General features: G+C 36.6%; 2 protein-coding genes across 4 annotated transcripts in view; one reads left to right on the top strand and one right to left on the bottom strand.

Annotated features, from left to right (window-relative positions):
* The window catches only part of LOC138318641 (tau-tubulin kinase 1-like), a 37088-nt gene extending 36442 nt beyond the window's left edge, over nt 1-646 (bottom strand). For 2 of the 3 annotated variants that reach the window (XR_011207897.1, XM_069261195.1), the window contains exon 1: nt 529-646. The gene's annotated coding sequence lies outside the window, so the exon portion shown is untranslated. The remainder of the gene's footprint in view (nt 1-528) is intronic. The other variant, XM_069261196.1, reaches the window with a different exon arrangement.
* A 197-nt stretch (nt 647-843) lies between these two features.
* LOC138319679 (DNA-dependent metalloprotease SPRTN-like) lies at nt 844-19313 on the top strand. The gene is given in 8 exon segments (XM_069262826.1): nt 844-1093; nt 2526-2768; nt 6109-6166; nt 13746-13796; nt 14168-14242; nt 14501-14771; nt 17164-17786; nt 17788-19313. Coding segments are annotated over 7 exon segments (1800 nt in total). The 5' UTR covers nt 844-1093; nt 2526; the 3' UTR covers nt 18268-19313.
* Nucleotides 19314-19723: the final 410 nt, after the last annotated feature.

Below are 19723 nucleotides of genomic sequence, written 5' to 3'. Positions count from 1 at the left end.
CCAACTTCTGGAAATACCATGAACTAAAATTCAACCCAAGCTCTTTTTAAAACCTTCCGGAACCTGAAGATTTAAATGTGATGGGTCAGAGAGGCCCCCAGCCTATAATATGAAGACCTGCAGGACAGGTAACTTCTCTTTGCCAAAACACCTGTATATATGCAATCTCTTTTAACTACATTACTATGTACAATGGATAGTACTGGTTGATATCTAATTAAAAATGTCTACAAGCAAAGTGTTTTGAAAAATGATATGCACTTACAAATAAAAAAAATCATTTTTCAACAGTGACTGATGAGATATCAAAATACCTATCAGACTGTAACACAACTTAATTATCTTCAACATCAAGCGAACTGCATCGATAGACTTGGCTGTATGACATGTCGATTCCAGCAGTGCTAGTTATCGTTAGCATGCCATGGTAACCACCATCGTTTTACAAAACGAGAAAAATCACGGGTATTCAGAATAGTTTGTGGTAAGGGGATTAATTCTATAATTCTTACTGGTTGTCTCACTTACTTATTGGCTCTCTTTGGTATAAATACTGTCCGTGAACACGTTATAAGCTCGCTGTCGGTAATCACATCCCTGTCGACTGCATTGACATTCCTTATATTCATGAGCTTCCGGTTACCAGAACGCGGCTATGACGAGTTTTTGCTCATTCGGAACATACAGCTATGTAGCTAAGAATATATGAAACCATAATATTGCCCTTTGGAATTCCTCTGTGTTATACAATATTCCAATCTTGTTGATTTTGAAGGTAAGATAAGTAGGTTCTACCAATATATTTACCTGTCAGTTTGTAGTCAGAGTATGCGGCTATAAACAGATTTTACCTGAATCGGTAATTAATAGATAATGCGTTAAAGTGTTCTGAAAGTCTTTGTATCCAATCGATTGCGAGCATATGGACTGTTTCATAACACATGCACACAAGTTGACTGCTACTTAACCACTCGTTTAAAAAACATTGCTATATTATTTGCAGGTGTTAGGCCAAGTGACGACTGTTAATTATCCAATTGCCATAAGAGTGTTTTGAAATTTGCTTTATGGCTGATTGTCGTCGAATGTGAAAGTAGGTCAAATAGGATAATAACATTTAATACATCACATGATAATTACTATGAATGCGATTGGATAACAGCCATGGTCTATTTTGCACTACGGGAGACTATACCTGACTACGGGAACTTTACTAAAGTATAGTCCCCCGGGAATGAGCACACGGCCAAATATATGACGTCATAATGAATGTCATGTGACGTACTAAATCTATTATGGTCCTTTCCCTCGGGAACAGTTCTCCTATAGTGTTGTCTCAGGCGAGGTATAGTCCCCTCGTCTTCGACTTGGGGACTATACCTCGCCAGACAACACTATAGGAGAACAGTTCCCTCTGGAAAGGGCCATAATAGAATAATAGGTCACTGTGACCCACTTCTGATACAATATATCATCACTCCCATACATGTAGTTCCAGTTACAAATTAATACCGTGGGAGATGGCCGAGCTTTGACAAGCTTTTTCTAAGAAAGATAGTCCAGTGTAAGAATGTAGGTAAAAGTTTCCAACATAGCTTGCAAGTTGAAGTTGAACCTACATGTACAATGTATGGTCCTAGTCTGCTAAACCTGCCTATATTATTAGGCTTTTAAAAAAAAAAAATTGTTACCTAATATATAGTCAGCCCTTGAAACCTCTAACAAACGTGAAATTGTTGGACAGATTAGCATCTCTAATACATTGTGCATGCTATGCCGGGAAAACGTACACATACCTAATTATTGGGATCTTATATGTACTCCAATGCCCCCATGTTACATCCCATTTGAACAACTCTGCACAATGAAATACATCCGAATCCCTTCTATTTCACACATTTATAATGGCTGCCGATTACACATTTGGTTGAATAAACCAACAGCCAATCACAATTGCTTCTGGTTTTATTATTAAAAAACCATGTGTAGTTTAGAGGTAAACAAATTTCCAGCCACGTGTATGCCTGTAGTAGGCATAATATAATTTATCACATAATCCGACTGATATCCAGTGATTTTGCTGGAAATTCATAGTGACATCAGCATCAGAAATAATAAAGTGACGTCAGGAATAATGACATGACGTCAGGATTACAAGGACGACAGGACAAAATGGCAGTCTATGCTGGATTTTCGGAAATTTGTGTTCATTTCATATGAGATTTAATGAAACCTATCTCGAAATTTTAATTTTTGCTCGCCAAGGCTTGCAAAAATAAAAACTTCATAGACTAGTTTCATTCAATCTCATGTAAGATCCTATATAAATATCAGCTAAAAAGCTAGCAGGGTTTTATAATTTTCGTTCAAATGGCAATTCAAATGCATTATTGTAAAGTAAGAGTACTTCTTATGATTGGCATTTTATGTGCAGAGAACTGCAGGAATGTGTTTTCCCATTTTTTTTCTGATTGTCACTGATATTCTTTGTTCAGTCTATAAAGCATCTGTAAACTCTTTTTTAGCATGAACACTGATGAAGATCTAGCCTTAGCAATCCAACTTCAAAGTGAATTCAATGAGGAATCTCCAGCAGTTGTCATAAAAACAACTCCAGATGACCACTCCAAACTTTCTCCGGTTGATCCCAGTTGGGAGTACCTGGACCCAATACCTGACATCAGAGCACTGTTTCTTCAGTTTAATGATCAGTTCTTTTGGGGGAGGCTGGCCGGAATTGAAGTTCGTTGGAGCCCAAGGATGACATTGTATGACAACACTTTTATTTATATGCATGTATCTGTTGGCTTCTTATGCAATTTAGTAAAGATTTATAATTATAGCATAGGAATTATCAAGAGAATTTATTATATTTTGCATAAGAACCATGAACAATCAATTTCAATGATAGTCCATGAAGTTGATTATCATTGATTATAATTGATTCCAGTTCACATATACCTCTGCTATCCAACTAGAACAAATATACCTACCCGGCCTACTATACCTTTCGGCCGGGTACGAATTGGTCCCTATGTGTCGTAGTGGAGCACTGTCTCCGAAAATCACTCGGGCACAGTTTTCTATACTTTTTTGTAGGTTTCCAATTATTGTATGCGTATACATGATTTTACATATTATTTTGTCCAAAACAGACATAACTAACATTCTTAATATATAACGTACCACTCACACGACGTCAAATTCATAATTTCTGGACTTGCCCTTCAGAAAGACCTTCATATGTATTATGTAAAAAAAATAATACCTCGATGAGAATTTGATAATTAATGTCGTTCAGTTTTAATACCTAGTAGGTTAGCGATATCGAACAAGTACGGTAAAATGCATGCAAACGTTTAAATAATGTTTTGCGTGATCATTACTTTGCTCCATTAGCAGTAATAGGCACCAATTGTAGCTCTAAAGACAACACCATTTTCTGTCTTAAAGTCTTTTGAGCTACAAAATTGCAGCTACTATCCAGCTAGAATACTTTTTAGTGAGCTACATAACCAAGACATGGTGTTCTGTTGAAATAGTTTATTCGGTACAACTTGATGTACCTTTATATCCACTTTACTTGTTGCCTGTTGTCGAGGTCAAATATTATCGGCTTTCACCGCTCTCACGACCCATCACAGTTATTGTTTCAGGTTCCGGTGAGTTAAGAGGTGTGTTGGTGTGTGCTGTTATGATGTGTACCTTTATGTCTACCTGACAGGTGTGCTGGTGTGTACTGTTATGATGTGTACCTTTATATCTACCTGACAGGTGTGCTGGTGTGTACTGTTATGATGTGTACCTTTATATCTACCTGACAGGTGTGCTGGTGTGTGCTGTTATGATGTGTACCTTTATATCTACCTGACAGGTGTGCTGGTGTGTGCTGTTATGATGTGTAACTTTATATCTACCTGACAGGTGTGCTGGTGTGTGCTGTTATGATGTGTACCTTTATGTCTACCTGACAGTAGTGCTGGTGTGTGCTGTTATGATGTGTACATTTATATCTACCTGACAGGTGTGCTGGTGTGTGTGCTGTTATGATGTGTAACTTTATATCTACCTGACAGGTGTGCTGGTGTGTGCTGTTATGATGTGTACCTTTATATCTACCTGACAGGTGTGCTGGTGTGTGCTGTTATGATGTGTACCTTTATATCTACCTGACAGGTGTGCTGGTGTGTGCTGTTATGATGTGTACCTTTATATCTACCTGACAGGTGTGCTGGTGTGTGCTGTTATGATGTGTACCTTTATATCTACCTGACAGTAGTGCTGGTGTGTGCAGTTATGATGTGTAACTTTTACCTTTATATCTACCTGACAGGTGTGCTGGTGTGTGCTGTTATGATGTGTACCTTTATATCTACCTGACAGGTGTGCTGGTGTATGCTGTTATGATGTGTACCTTTATATCTACCTGACAGATGTGCTGGTGTGTGCTGTTATGATGTGTACCTTTATATCTACCTGACAGGTGTGCTGGTGTGTGCTGTTATGATGTGTACCTTTATATCTACCTGACAGATGTGCTGGTGTGTGCTGTTATGATGTGTACCTTTATATCTACCTGACAGAAGTGCTGGTGTGTGCTGTTATGATGTGTACCTTTATATCTACCTGACAGTAGTGCTGGTGTGTGCTGTTATGATGTGTACCTTAAGCTTTATATCTATCTGACAGGTGTGCTGGTGTGTGCTGTTATGATGTGTACCTTTATATCTACCTGACAGGTGTGCTGGTGTGTGCTGTTATGATGTGTACCTTTATATCTACCTGACAGGTGTGCTCGTGTGTGCTGTTATGATGTGTACCTTTATATCTACCTGACAGGTGTGCTCGTGTGTGCTGTTATGATGTGTACCTTAAGCTATATCTATCTGACAGGTGTGCTGTGCTGATGTGTACCTTTATTCTCTACAGGTGTGCCTGTTTGATGATGTGTACCTTTATATCTACCTGACAGGTGTGCTCGTGTGTGCTGTTATGATGTGTACCTTTATATCTACCTGACAGGTGTGCTCGTGTGTGCTGTTATGATGTGTGTACCTTTATATCTACCTGACAGGTGTGCTCGTGTGTGCTGTTATGATGTGTACCTTTATATCTACCTGACAGGTGTGCTCGTGTGTGCTGTTATGATGTGTACCTTAAGCTTTATATCTATCTGACAGGTGTGCTGGTGTATCCTGTTATGATGTGTTACCTTTATATCTACCTGACAGGTGTGCTCGTGTGTGCTGTTATGATGTGTACCTTTATATCTACCTGACAGGTGTGCTCGTGTGTGCTGTTATGATGTGTACCTTTATATCTACCTGACAGGTGTGCTGTGTGTGCTGTTATGATGTGTACCTTTTTGACAGTGTGCTCTGTGTGTGTTGTATGATGTGTACCTTTATATCTACCTGACAGGTGTGCTGGTGTGTGCTGTTATGATGTGTACCTTTATATCTACCTGACAGGTGTGCTGGTGTGTGCTGTTATGATGTGTACCTTTATATCTACCTGACAGGTGTGCTGGTGTGTGCTGTTATGATGTGTACCTTTATATCTACCTGACAGGTGTGCTGGTGTGTGCTGTTATGATGTGTACCTTTATATCTACCTGACAGGTGTGCTGGTGTGTGCTGTTATGATGTGTACCTTTATATCTACCTGACAGTAGTGCTGGTGTGTGCTGTTATGATGTGTACCTTTATATCTACCTGACAGGTGTGCTGGTGTGTGCTGTTATGATGTGTACCTTTATATCTACCTGACAGGTGTGCTGGTGTGTGCTGTTATGATGTGTACCTTTATATCTACCTGACAGGTGTGCTGGTGTGTGCTGTTATGATGTGTACCTTTATATCTACCTGACAGTAGTGCTGGTGTATGCTGTTATGATGTGTACCTTTATATCTACCTGACAGGTGTGTTATGATGTGTACCTTTATATCTACCTGACAGGTGTGCTGGTGTGTGCTGTTATGATGTGTACCTTTATATCTACCTGACAGGTGTGCTGGTGTGTGCTGTTATGATGTGTACCTTTATATCTACCTGACAGGTGTGCTGGTGTGTGCTGTTATGATGTGTACCTTTATATCTACCTGACAGGTGTGCTGGTCTGTGCTGTTATGCTGTGTACCTTTATATCTACCTGACAGGTGTGCTGGTGTGTGCTGTTATGATGTGTACCTTTATATCTACCTGACAGGTGTGCTGGTGTGTGCTGTTATGATGTGTACCTTTATATCTACCTGACAGGTGTGCTGGTGTGTGCTGTTATGATGTGTACCTTTATATCTACCTGACAGGTGTGCTGGTGTGTGCTGTTATGATGTGTAACTTTATATCTACCTGACAGGTGTGCTGGTGTGTGCTGTTATGATGTGTACCTTTATATCTACCTGACAGGTGTGCTGGTGTGTGCTGTTATGATGTGTACCTTTATATCTACCTGACAGGTGTGCTGGTGTGTGCTGTTATGATGTGTACCTTTATATCTACCTGACAGGTGTGCTGGTGTGTGCTGTTATGATGTGTACCTTTATATCTACCTGACAGGTGTGCTGGTGTGTGTGTGTATGATGTGTACCTTTATATCTACCTGACAGGTGTGCTGGTGTGTGTGCTGTTATGATGTGTACCTTTATATCTACCTGACAGGTGTGCTGGTGTGTGCTGTTATGATGTGTACCTTTATATCTACCTGACAGGTGTGCTGGTGTGTGCTGTTATGATGTGTACCTTTATATCTACCTGACAGGTGTGTGCTGGTGTGTGCTGTTATGATGTGTACCTTTATATCTACCTGACAGGTGTGCTGGTGTGTGCTGTTATGATGTGTACCTTTATATCTACCTGACAGGTGTGCTGGTGTGTGCTGTTATGATGTGTACCTTTATATCTACCTGACAGGTGTGCTGGTGTGTGCTGTTATGATGTGTACCTTTATATCTACCTGACAGGTGTGCTGGTGTGTGCTGTTATGATGTGTACCTTTATATCTACCTGACAGGTGTGCTGGTGTGTGCTGTTATGATGTGTACCTTTATATCTACCTGACAGGTGTGCTGGTGTGTGTGCTGTTATGATGTGTACCTTTATATCTACCTGACAGGTGTGCTGGTGTGTGCTGTTATGATGTGTACCTTTATATCTACCTGACAGGTGTGCTGGTGTGTGCTGTTATGATGTGTACCTTTATATCTACCTGACAGGTGTGCTGGTGTGTGCTGTTATGATGTGTACCTTTATATCTACCTGACAGGTGTGCTGGTGTGTGCTGTTATGATGTGTACCTTTATATCTACCTGACAGGTGTGCTGGTGTGTGCTGTTATGATGTGTACCTTTATATCTACCTGACAGTGTGCTGGTGTGTGCTGTTATGATGTGTACCTTTATATCTACCTGACAGGTGTGCTGGTGTGTGCTGTTATGATGTGTACCTTTATATCTACCTGACAGGTGTGTGCTGGTGTGTGCTGTTATGATGTGTACCTTTATATCTACCTGACAGGTGTGCTGGTGTGTGCTGTTATGATGTGTACCTTTATATCTACCTGACAGGTGTGCTGGTGTGTGCTGTTATGATGTGTACCTTTATATCTACCTGACTGGTGTGCTGGTGTGTGTGTTATGATGTGTACCTTTATATCTACCTGACAGGTGTGCTGGTGTGTGCTGTTATGATGTGTACCTTTATATCTACCTGACAGGTGTGCTGGTGTGTGCTGTTACAGTGTGTGCCTGGTGCTGGTGTGTGCTGTTATGATGTGTACCTTTATATCTACCTGACAGGTGTGCTGGTGTTGTGTGTGTGCTGTTATGATGTGTACCTTTATATCTACCTGACAGGTGTGCTGGTGTGTGTTGTTATGATGTGTACCTTTATATCTACCTGACAGGTGTGCTGTGTGTGCTGTTATGATGTGTTATACCATGATTTATATCTACCTGACAGGTGTGCTGTTTTGTGTGTGTGCTGTTATGATTGTACCTTTATATCTACCTGACAGGTGCTGGTGTGTGGTGTGTGCATGATGTGTTATTTTGTTACCTGTATATCCTGACAGGTGTGCTGTTTGTGTGCTTATATATGTTTTACTTTATATCTACCTGACATGGTGCTGGTGCTGGTGTGTGTGTATGATGTGTACTGACAGTGTGCTGGTGTGTGTTTATGTGTACCTTTATATCTACCTGACTGTGTGCTGTGTGCTGTTATGATGTATACCTTTATATCTACCTGACAGGTGTGCTGGTGTGTGTTATATGTGTACCTTTATATCTACCTGACATGCTGCTGTTTGATGGTGTACATGGTTTTATATCTAATGCTGTTTCCACATGTGCAATGTTTTGTGCAGCTGTTCCATGATGTGTGTTTATGTTTGTGTGTTTTATGATGTGTACCTTTATATATGTTAATGTTACATGTTTTGATGTGTTTCCTTGATATCTACCTGACATGGTGTATGTTTTGTGTGTGTATAAATTACATGGCTGATATGGATGTGTGGTATGATGTGTACCTTTATATCTACCTGACAGGTGTGCTGGTGTGCTGTTTGATGTGTATAATTACATTTTTTATTTATATCTATCCATGGTGTTATGTGTGCTGTGTGTGCTGGTGTGTGCTGTGTATGTTATTGTGTGTTTTTATATCTACCTAAACAGGTGTGCTGGTGTGGTGTGTATGTGTATCATTATAATATTACCTTTATATCTACCTGACAGGTGCTGGTGTGTGCTGTTATGATGTGTACCTTTTATATCTACCTGAAATGTGTGCTGGTGTGTGTGCTGTTATGATGTGTACCCTTTATATACTATGTTACCTGACATGGTGGTGTGCTGGTGTGTGCTGTTATGATGTGTACCTTTATATCTATATTACATGGTTTATGTTTTGTGTGGTGTGTGCTGTTATGTGTTATGATGTACCTTTTATATTACATGGTTGTGTGCTGACTGTGTTGTTGTTATGATGTGTACCTTTATATCTATGGTGTGCTGGTGTGTGTGTGTGCTGTTATGATGTATGTGTACCTTTATATCTACCTGACAGGTGTGCATGGGTGTGCTGTGATATGATGTGTACCTTTATATCTACCTGACAGGTGTGCTGGTGTGTGCTGTTATGATGTGTAGCTTTATATCTACCTGACAGGTGTGTGTTTTGCTATTTCCACTGATGACTTTTCTCTGAAACTTTTATGTATGCAAGTGACGTTCCCATGGTGGGATTTTTTAAATTTTTGGGCTTCCACTGATGGTATATACTTACATGGAGTGTTATGTTTTGTGTGCTTCACTGTGTATGTTTTTTGGTGTGTTTTCCACTGATGGTACAGATGGTAATTACATTACATGGTTGATATATGTTTTGTGTTTCCACTGATGGTATAATTACATTGATATGTTTTGTGTTTTCCACTTATGGTATAATTACATGGTATTTTGTGTTTCCAATTACATGGTGTTATGTTTTGTGTTTCCACTGATGGTATAATTACATTATGTTTTGTGTTTCATTGATGTTTGTTTTGTGTGTTTCCCATGATTGTATAATTACATGGTGTTATGTTTTGTGCTTCCACTGATGGTATAATTACATGGTTTTATGTTTTGTGTTTCCCATGATTGTATAATTACATGGTGTTATGTTTTGTGCTTCCACTGATGGTATAATTACATGGTTTTATGTTTTGTGTTTCCCATGATTGTATAATTACATGGTGTTATGTTTTGTGCTTCCACTGATGGTATAATTACATGGTTTTATGTTTTGTGTTTTCCACTGATGGTATAATTACATGGTGTTATGTTTTGTGTTTTCCACTGATGGTATAATTACATGGTGTTATGTTTTGTGTTTACCACTGATGGTATAATTACATGGTGTTATGTTTTGTGTTTTCCACTGATGGTATAATTACATGGTGTTATGTTTTGTGTTTCCACTGATGGTATAATTACATGGTGTTATGTTTTGTGTTTCCACTGATGGTATAATTACATGGTGTTATGTTTTGTGTTTACCACTGATGGTATAATTACATGGTGTTATGTTTTGTGTTTTCCACTGATGGTATAATTACATGGTGTTATGTTTTGTGTTTCCACTGATGTGGTATAATTACATGGTGTTATGTTTTGTGTTTCCACTGATGGTATAATTACATGGTGTTATGTTTTGTGTTTTCCACTGATGGTATAATTACATGGTGTTATGTTTTGTGTTTCCATGAATGTATAATTACATGGTGTTATGTTTTGTGTTTTCCACTGATGGTATAATTACATGGTGTTATGTTTTGTGTTTCCACTGATGGTATAATTACATGGTGTTATGTTTTGTGTTTCCACTGATGGTATAATTACATGGTGTTATGTTTTGTGTTTCCACTGATGGTATAATTACATGGTGTTATGTTTTGTGTTTTCCACTGATGGTATAATTACATGGTTGTTATGTTTTGTGTTTCCACTGATGGTATAATTACATGGTGTTATGTTTTGTGTTTCCACTGATGGTATAATTACATGGTGTTATGTTTTGTGTTTCCACTGATGGTATAATTACATGGTGTTATGTTTTGTGTTTCCCATGATTGTATAATTACATGGTGTTATGTTTTGTGTTTCCACTGATGGTATAATTACATGGTTTTATGTTTTGTGTTTTCCACTGATGGTATAATTACATGGTGTTATGTTTTGTGTTTCCACTGATGGTATAATTACATGGTTTTATGTTTTGTGTTTTCCACTGATGGTATAATTACATGGTGTTATGTTTTGTGTTTTCCACTGATGGTATAATTACATGGTGTTATGTTTTGTGTTTTCCACTGATGGTATAATTACATGGTGTTATGTTTTGTGTTTCCACTGATGGTATAATTACATGGTGTTATGTTTTGTGTTTCCACTGATGGTATAATTACATGGTGTTATGTTTTGTGTTTTCCACTGATGGTATAATTACATGGTGTTATGTTTTGTGTTTTCCACTGATGGTATAATTACATGGTGTTATGTTTTGTGTTTTCCACTGATGGTATAATTACATGGTGTTATGTTTTGTGTTTTCCACTGATGGTATAATTACATGGTGATGATGTGTTTTGTGTTTTCCACTGATTGTATAATTACATGGTGTTATGTTTTGTGTTTCCACTGATGGTATAATTACATGGTGTTATGTTTTGTGTTTTCCACTGATGGTATAATTACATGGTGTTATGTTTTGTGTTTTCCACTGATGGTATAATTACATGGTGTTATGTTTTGTGTTTTCCACTGATGGTATAATTACATGGTGTTATGTTTTGTGTTTTCCACTGATGGTATAATTACATGGTGTTATGTTTTGTGTTAACCACTGATGGTATAATTACATGGTGTTATGTTTTGTGTTTTCCACTGATGGTATAATTACATGGTGTTATGTTTTGTGTTTTCCACTGATGGTATAATTACATGGTGTTATGTTTTGTGTTTTCCACTGATGGTATAATTACATGGTGTTATGTTTTGTGTTTCCCACTGATTGTATAATTACATGGTGTTATGTTTTGTGTTTTCCACTGATGGTATAATTACATGGTGTTATGTTTTGTGTTTTCCACTGATGGTATAATTACATGGTGTTATGTTTTGTGTTTTCCACTGATGGTATAATTACATGGTGTTATGTTTTGTGTTTTCCACTGATGGTATAATTACATGGTGTTATGTTTTGTGTTTCCCACTGATTGTATAATTACATGGTGTTATGTTTTGTGTTTCCACTGATGGTATAATTACATGGTGTTATGTTTTGTGTTTTCCACTGATGGTATAATTACATGGTGTTATGTTTTGTGTTTCCACTGATGGTATAATTACATGGTGTTATGTTTTTGTTTTCCACTGATGGTATAATTACATGGTGTTATGTTTTGTGTTTCCACTGATGGTATAATTACATGGTGTTATGTTTTGTGTTTCCACTGATGGTATAATTACATGGTGTTATGTTTTGTGTTTTCCACTGATGGTATAATTACATGGTGTTATGTTTTGTGTTTTCCACTGATGGTATAATTACATGGTGTTATGTTTTGTGTTTTCCACTGATGGTATAATTACATGGTGTTATGTTTTGTGTTTTCCACTGATGGTATAATTACATGGTGTTATGTTTTGTGTTTTCCACTGATGGTATAATTACATGGTGTGTTATGTTTTGTGTTTTCCACTGATGGTATAATTACATGGTGTTATGTTTTGTGTTTTCCACTGATGGTATAATTACATGGTGTTATGTTTTGTGTTCCATGATGTGTGTATTCCACTGATGGTATAATTACATGGTGTTATGTTTTGTGTTTTCCCACTGATGGTATAATTACATGGTGTTATGTTTTGTGTTTCCACTGATGGTATAATTACATGGTGTTATGTTTTGTGTTTTCCACTGATGGTATAATTACATGGTGTTATGTTTTGTGTTTCCACTGATGGTATAATTACATGGTGTTATGTTTTGTGTTTTCCACTGATGGTATAATTACATGGTGTTATGTTTTGTTGTGTTTCCACTGATGGTATAATTACATGGTGTTATGTTTTGTGTTTTCCACTGATGGTATAATTACATGGTGTTATGTTTTGTGTTTTCCACTGATGGTATATTACATGGTGTTATGTTTTGTGTTTCACTGATGGTATAATTACATGGTGTTGTTTTGTGTTTCCACTGATGGTATAATTACATGGTGTTATGTTTTGTGTTTCCACTGATGGTATAATTACATGGTGTTATGTTTTGTGTTTCCCACTGATTGTATAATTACATGGTGTTATGTTTTGTGTTTCCACTGATGGTATAATTACATGGTGTTATGTTTTGTGTTTTCCACTGATGGTATAATTACATGGTGTTATGTTTTGTGTTTACCACTGATGGTATAATTACATGGTGTTATGTTTTGTGTTTCCACTGATGGTATAATTACATGGTGTTATGTTTTGTGTTTTCCACTGATGGTATAATTACATGGTGTTATGTTTTGTGTTTTCCACTGATGGTATAATTACATGGTGTTATGTTTTGTGTTTACCACTGAGGTATAATTACATGGTGTTATGTTTTGTGTTTCCACTGATGGTATAATTACATGTGTTTGTTTGTTTCCACTGATGGTATAATTACATGGTGTTATGTTTTGTGTTTTCCACTGATGGTATAATTACATGGTGTTATGTTTTGTGTTTTCCACTGATGGTATAATTACATGGTGTTATGTTTTGTGTTTCCCACTGATGGTATAATTACATGGTGTTATGTTTTGTGTTTTCCACTGATGGTATAATTACATGGTGTTATGTTTTGTGTTTACCACTGATGGTATAATTACATGGTGTTATGTTTTGTGTTTTCCACTGATGGTATAATTACATGGTGTTATGTTTTGTGTTTACCACTGATGGTATAATTACATGGTGTTATGTTTTGTGTTTACCACTGATGGTATAATTACATGGTGTTATGTTTTGTGTTTTCCACTGATGGTATAATTACATGTTGTTATGTTTTTGTGTTTTCCACTGATGGTTTAATTACATGGTGTTATGTTTTTGTTTTCCACTGATTGTATAATACATAGTGTTATGTTTTGTGTTTTCCACTGATTGTATAATACATGGTGTTTTGTAGTTGCATTGACATAATAACATGTTGTTATGTTTTGTGTTTTACAGCATGAAATGATCCATGCGTACCTTTTTGTGACAGACAATAACAAGGTAGTGTACAAAATTTTCAGTTTTCTATAAAATATAGTTAATGTAAATAGTATAGTTAAAAGAAGTAGTGTAAAAAATATAGATTTTTACTTTCCCAATATTTTGATAGATCTGAAAGAGAATGGTTTCTTTAAAATCTGATGTTAATTGTTATCTTCTGATGAAAGATATTAATCCTCAAATTGTGGCATTGATATTATATAAATTATAAACAATTTGGTAATCTACTTTTATTTACATATAGCTTATAGAAGTTATTTTAATTGTTTTATTAACAAATACATATTTATAACACAATTCTTTTAGATACATTATCAAATTAGTATTGGAGTGGCCAGATTATTTATTTTTTAATTTTCACAAATCTTTAGGACCACGATGGACATGGGCCAGAGTTTCACAAACACATGTACCGTATTAACAAGGAGACCGGGGCCAACATCTCCGTAAGTATAACATATATAAGGCCCAGATCTAAACAATGATGTGTAATTGTGTATAGGGTGAGAAATGTGTAATTTATGGTGATATGGTATAAAGTCTGAAAAGTTCTGATGTAATTTTAGTGTTAGTGACTACTGATCATATCATCAACTCAATATATAGCAGATCATATAGTCTGAAACCCTTTGGACTACAATGTACATGGTTTTGACACCTGCTTTGTACAGTCAAGATGAGTGTGAAGTTTGTTGTAATTTTAGGTTTACCACACCTTCCATGACGAGGTTGAGAATTACAGACAACATTGGTGGCGATGTACCGGCCCCTGTCGACAACGAAAACCCTTCTTTGGTTTTGTTAAACGAGCCATGAACCGTGCACCGTCTGAGAGAGATCCCTGGTGGAGAGACCATAAGAACAGCTGTAATGGTGTGTTTGAGAAGGTCAAGGAACCCGAGGGATACGGGAAGAAAAAGAAAGCTTCTGAGAAATCAGAGAGCTCTGATGTCAAAAAGCAAGGAAAAGGCAAGGGTTAGTATGTGACTGTAGAGTTAGTTGTAATATATAATATTCCCTTTGACAAATGTTGAATAACAAAAAAAGAAAAAAGTCACTGTGGTAAAATGAAATTGAGTCCATGTTTGCTATTTAAAGTTAAATCTGACAACATCCCATCAGAGGCCATGTTTGCTAGTTAAAGTTAAATCTGACAACATCCCATCAGAGGCCATGTTTGCTAGTTAAAGTTAAATCTGACAACATCCCATCACAGGCCATGTTTGCTAGTTGAAGTTAAATCTGACAACATCCCATCACAGGCCATGTTTGCTAGTTAAAGTTAAATCTGACAACATCCCATCAGAGGCCATGTTTGCTAGTTAAAGTTAAATCTGACAACATCCCATCAGAGGCCATGTTTGCTAGTTAAAGTTAAATCTGACAACATCCCATCAGAGGCCATGTTTGCTAGTTAAAGTTAAATCTGATAGTAAAGTTAAATCTGACAACATCCCATCAGAGGCCATGTTTGCTAGTTAAAGTTAAATCTGACAACATCCCATCAGAGGCCATGTTTGCTAGTTGAAGTTAAATCTGACAACATCCCATCAGAGGCCATGCTCTGATTTTGTACTCTATTGATTAACGACTAAAGTTTCAAATTTTAAACGTCAGCACTCCAAACCAACATAACATACATTGTAGATTCTTACTAGTATTTTGATTTATAAATACAAAAGTTCACAGTATTATGACCCCATATGTGATGGGTCAAGTAGTATATCCATCCTGTTCAGATTTCATCATATGAAGCTGATGATATTGATGTCTTACATACATAAAGATGCTACACTCCTGACAAATGGTAGTTTTTGTCTATTAAAAACAGGAGCCAATGAATTAGTATTTTTTCTCCAGTAACAAAATTACTTACTTTAACACCATTACCACCATGGAGCTTCTTATTTTACTTCCAATATAAAAGTATTTTAAACAATAAATTGCACACCAAAAAAAAATCCATGACACTATGCCCTATATGGATTGAGGTACTGATTGCGCAGACAACGAAAGCAAAACAAATTATTTCATACATATTTTTGTGATAATTAGACATATATATGCACGACTAAACATTAAGTGTTATTCAAATGATAAATATTTATGCTCTGTCAGCGGTGGAGCATCTGACGAAGTCTCATGGTGACCTAGTCTAATTGTCTTTGGTCCGTCATTGTGCGCCATCTGTCGTGCAACGATAAACAATATGCTAGAACAATTTCATAGGAATTAAGTCAAGGAAATAAGAAAAGTCTCAAGTGACCTGTCACCTATATATTCTAATTACCTTTTGAGTGTTGCTGTGTGTCGTAAACAATTTACATTTTTGACTTCTTCTCAAAAACTAGTGAAGCAAATTCAGTGAAATCTGGCACTAACATTCCAAGGCATAAGGCCTAGAATTATGAATTATATGGTCCCCCTCAGAGGGCTGTGGGAGGGGCGAAAAGGGGTAAAATTGAGTAAAATTTCAAAAAATCTTCTCAACGCACAGATGTGGTAGAATCAAATACTCTTCATTGATAGAAGAGTATTGAGTAAGAGTGAGAATACAAAAATTGTGAATTTCTTGGCCCTGGGATCTCTGAGGTCAAATATACTATAATTTATGTAAGGAAAACATATTTATGAGCATTAGGCCTATTTGTTCAGTTTCCATTGGATTCATAATAGTCAAACTTGGTTCGAATTATTATCCTGAGATAGCATTTTAATATCATATCTAAATTGGTCCTGGCTGATCCCAGGAGCCAAAGGGGCGGAGCCAAAAGGGGTCAAAATTAATGGCTAAAATTTCAAAAACTTTTTTCTAAACATATGTGATTGAATCAAATACTTGCCATAAATTAAAAGGTAAAATTGATAAAATTACTGATTTATTTCAAGGTGTAATGGGTCAATATCTACATATAGTGTGTGTTTCATTCTTTCATTCTGTATCTGAACTCAGGTGACCGTTAAGGCCCATGGGCCTCTTGTTTTTTCTCAAATTTTTAAAGGACCAAAGGTACTGATAGAATATATGAAACACAATCTATCCACATCATGCAGGACCTATGACTTCCGATGATTTTTTACTGGTGGTCATTTTGTTCAACAACATATGACATAAAATTTATCTTAAGATTTATGGGTGTCGAAAAAATCCACTCACAGTTAACTTTCAGTAACCTGTTGCTTCCATTCTTCAGTGCTTACTGTAGGGGCTACAGATGGATTCATGTTACTGCATCATTTACAATGAATGGTGAATCTTTTGTTTTAACATCAAAGCTTTTATAAGCTTAATGCTATTGTTGCTATGAAGGCATCACTTTAGATAGACCACTTTACTAATGAAGATCTATACTTGTTTTCATTTCAGAAACCAACAAAAACATGGACATCAGGCTGTTCGGAGGTAAAGGAAATATTATGACCTCAGACAAGGGAAAAGGTAGTTCTGTGAATGATACAAATTCAACAAATGAAAACAGAAATAAGAGGATAGGAGGAATAGGTGGAAATACTGATAAGAAAGTCTCAGTAGGTGGTGTTCTTGAAAAAAAAGTGTCAGTCAGTGGAAACATTGGTAAGAAGGTCACAGCCAATGGAAATACTGGCAAGAAAGTTGCAACTAGTGGAAATAAGCCAACCTCTACAGTAACACAAGAACCGACATCAAACACTCTGGTCAATGGTGTTCTTTCCAGTAAAGTATCTGTAAATAGTGTAACTTCAGGATCTAGGTCATCCACACAACCTCATCACCAAGACAACCAAGTGAGTAATGCTAGTCATGTGACGGTGCTAGATTCTGATGAGGATGATTGGTCAGAGATCTGTAAGCCAGTGACAATAAATCAAACCCCAATAGATAGCAACAGTAGTGCACTGACCAGTGGTCAAGGTGATGTGAGATTAAAACTCAGGGAAGTTTGGGCAAATAAATTTGATTCAGCTTCTAGTTCAACAGGGTTACCTGCGCTCAGTAGACCTAAGAAATTGGACACAGGGGTACCAGTCTACTAACGGCTCTAGTGTTACCAAACGGTGCAAAAGTGAGCAGGACAGCGAACAGTGTATAGATAGAATATTAGGTACCACATCTGGTAATTCAGACTTTCTTTCTGTCGACAGTAAAGAATTTCGATCTGGATCGCAAAACGATATCACGTCCAAAACTAAGTCAGCTACTTTGGATGGTAAAAGTATTTCTATTTTTGGCAGTAAGAAGACAAATATTTCTGGTAAAAACAATCCTGGTAAAAAGACATCTCACTCAGGCAGCCAGAAAACTGTGATTGGCAGTAATCAAAATACAGTCAGTGATATGTTCAGTAAAATGAGATCACCATCGAAAGACAGTGGTGACAGAGTAGTCTCCCTTGATCCTTCCTCTCCGACTTTCCATGAATGTCCAGTCTGCACTAAGAGTGTGCTGGCTACGGAGATGAATACTCATTTAGATTTATGTCTATCATCATGACAAAGAGAGTGAATTTAACAAAAGAGGGCCGAGATAGATGTGGAGATAGATGTTGCGAGTGATGTTACTTTGTATGCTGTATTTGTCATCAATTTCACTACAATCCATTTCTCTGGAGGGTATACTGTGGTATTTTTATATCAGGAAGTTTATGTACGAAAACTGTTATTTCTCTGAATAATGACATTACACTCACAAATCGATGCAGTAACAATAGTCATGATACAGACCTAGTTATTTTGATCCTTCATTGAATGCCTCAAGCAATCATTGTCTTCCGGTTTTTGTTAATGGTGCTAGTAACTATATTATACTTGACAAAGGACTATGTAAGGTTTGGGCCCTTTTTAGCCCCAAATTCATCAAACTTGTATCAACTATGATGACTGTTTTCTAATTTTGCAGATGTAGTTGCCATGGTAACCACCTAAAATATGCATAAATTTTGAAAATATGGAATTTTGACAATTTTTGCCATTTTTTTTGCTTCATTTTTGTCTATGAAACTAAAGAGCACGTCCTTCAACAAACTTAATATTTACCGAAATATGTCTCCATTTCCAATACATCTTTAGGAGAAATATCAAGTTTGTTCAAGGTTGCACTCTATGGTTTCTAAAACAAAAACCTGTTAAAAATTGCCAAATATGTCAAAATTTCCACATTTTCGTAATTTATGCATATTTCAAGTGATTACCTGGCAACAGAAGCTGCAAAATTAGAAAACTATCATTACAATTAAATTAGCGGTATACTACATATGTAAATTCCAACAATTAAAATACTGAATAACAGTTTTGAAAATTTTACAATTTGGGGGCCAAAAAGGGCCCAAACCTTACATAGTCCTCGATCAGCCATCATAATTACAGATGTAATTGATATGTTAGAGTGTCTTACATGCAGTACATGTTTTACTTATGGTCTACATGGGTTATTATTTTCAGGAGGAATTGTCCTTCAGGTGATCATGCTTATCAGAATTTTTTGACAGTTTTTTGAATAAATATTGTGTTGTTCAATTTGACTTTTAATAAATTTGTTATCCTACATAATTTTTGAGTTCATTATTCTCAACAAGATATTCATCTTGTCCAAAAGCACTTTATTGAGATTCCGGTAATTTAAGATTTTTATATCCAGGAATGGTTCAGTGTTTGTACAATGAATATAAAGTATTAATGTTTTTTGTTGAGTTTTGCAAGTCACATGATAAAATATTTACAAAATCAGATTAAAGCTGACAAAGCAAGTTAAAAAGTATGCATTTGAAATTTAAAAAAATATATAAAGAAATATTTTTTTTTCGAAAATTGATTTTGAGATATTCCCCAGTTATGAGCATCGTATCCAAGGAAGTGGCAGCCATTTTTCTTTGGCTCTGCTTAGTAACCACTGGCCAACTCCCTATAAAAAACATGGGACAGTCCCATGCTTTAGAGTGACGCACATGTGT

Source organism: Argopecten irradians, chromosome 3, assembly GCF_041381155.1.
Source record: "Argopecten irradians isolate NY chromosome 3, Ai_NY, whole genome shotgun sequence".
NCBI lineage: Eukaryota > Metazoa > Mollusca > Bivalvia > Pectinida > Pectinidae > Argopecten > Argopecten irradians.
Note: the sequence above shows the minus strand (reverse complement) of the source record. Positions and strands in the feature narration are given on the sequence as shown.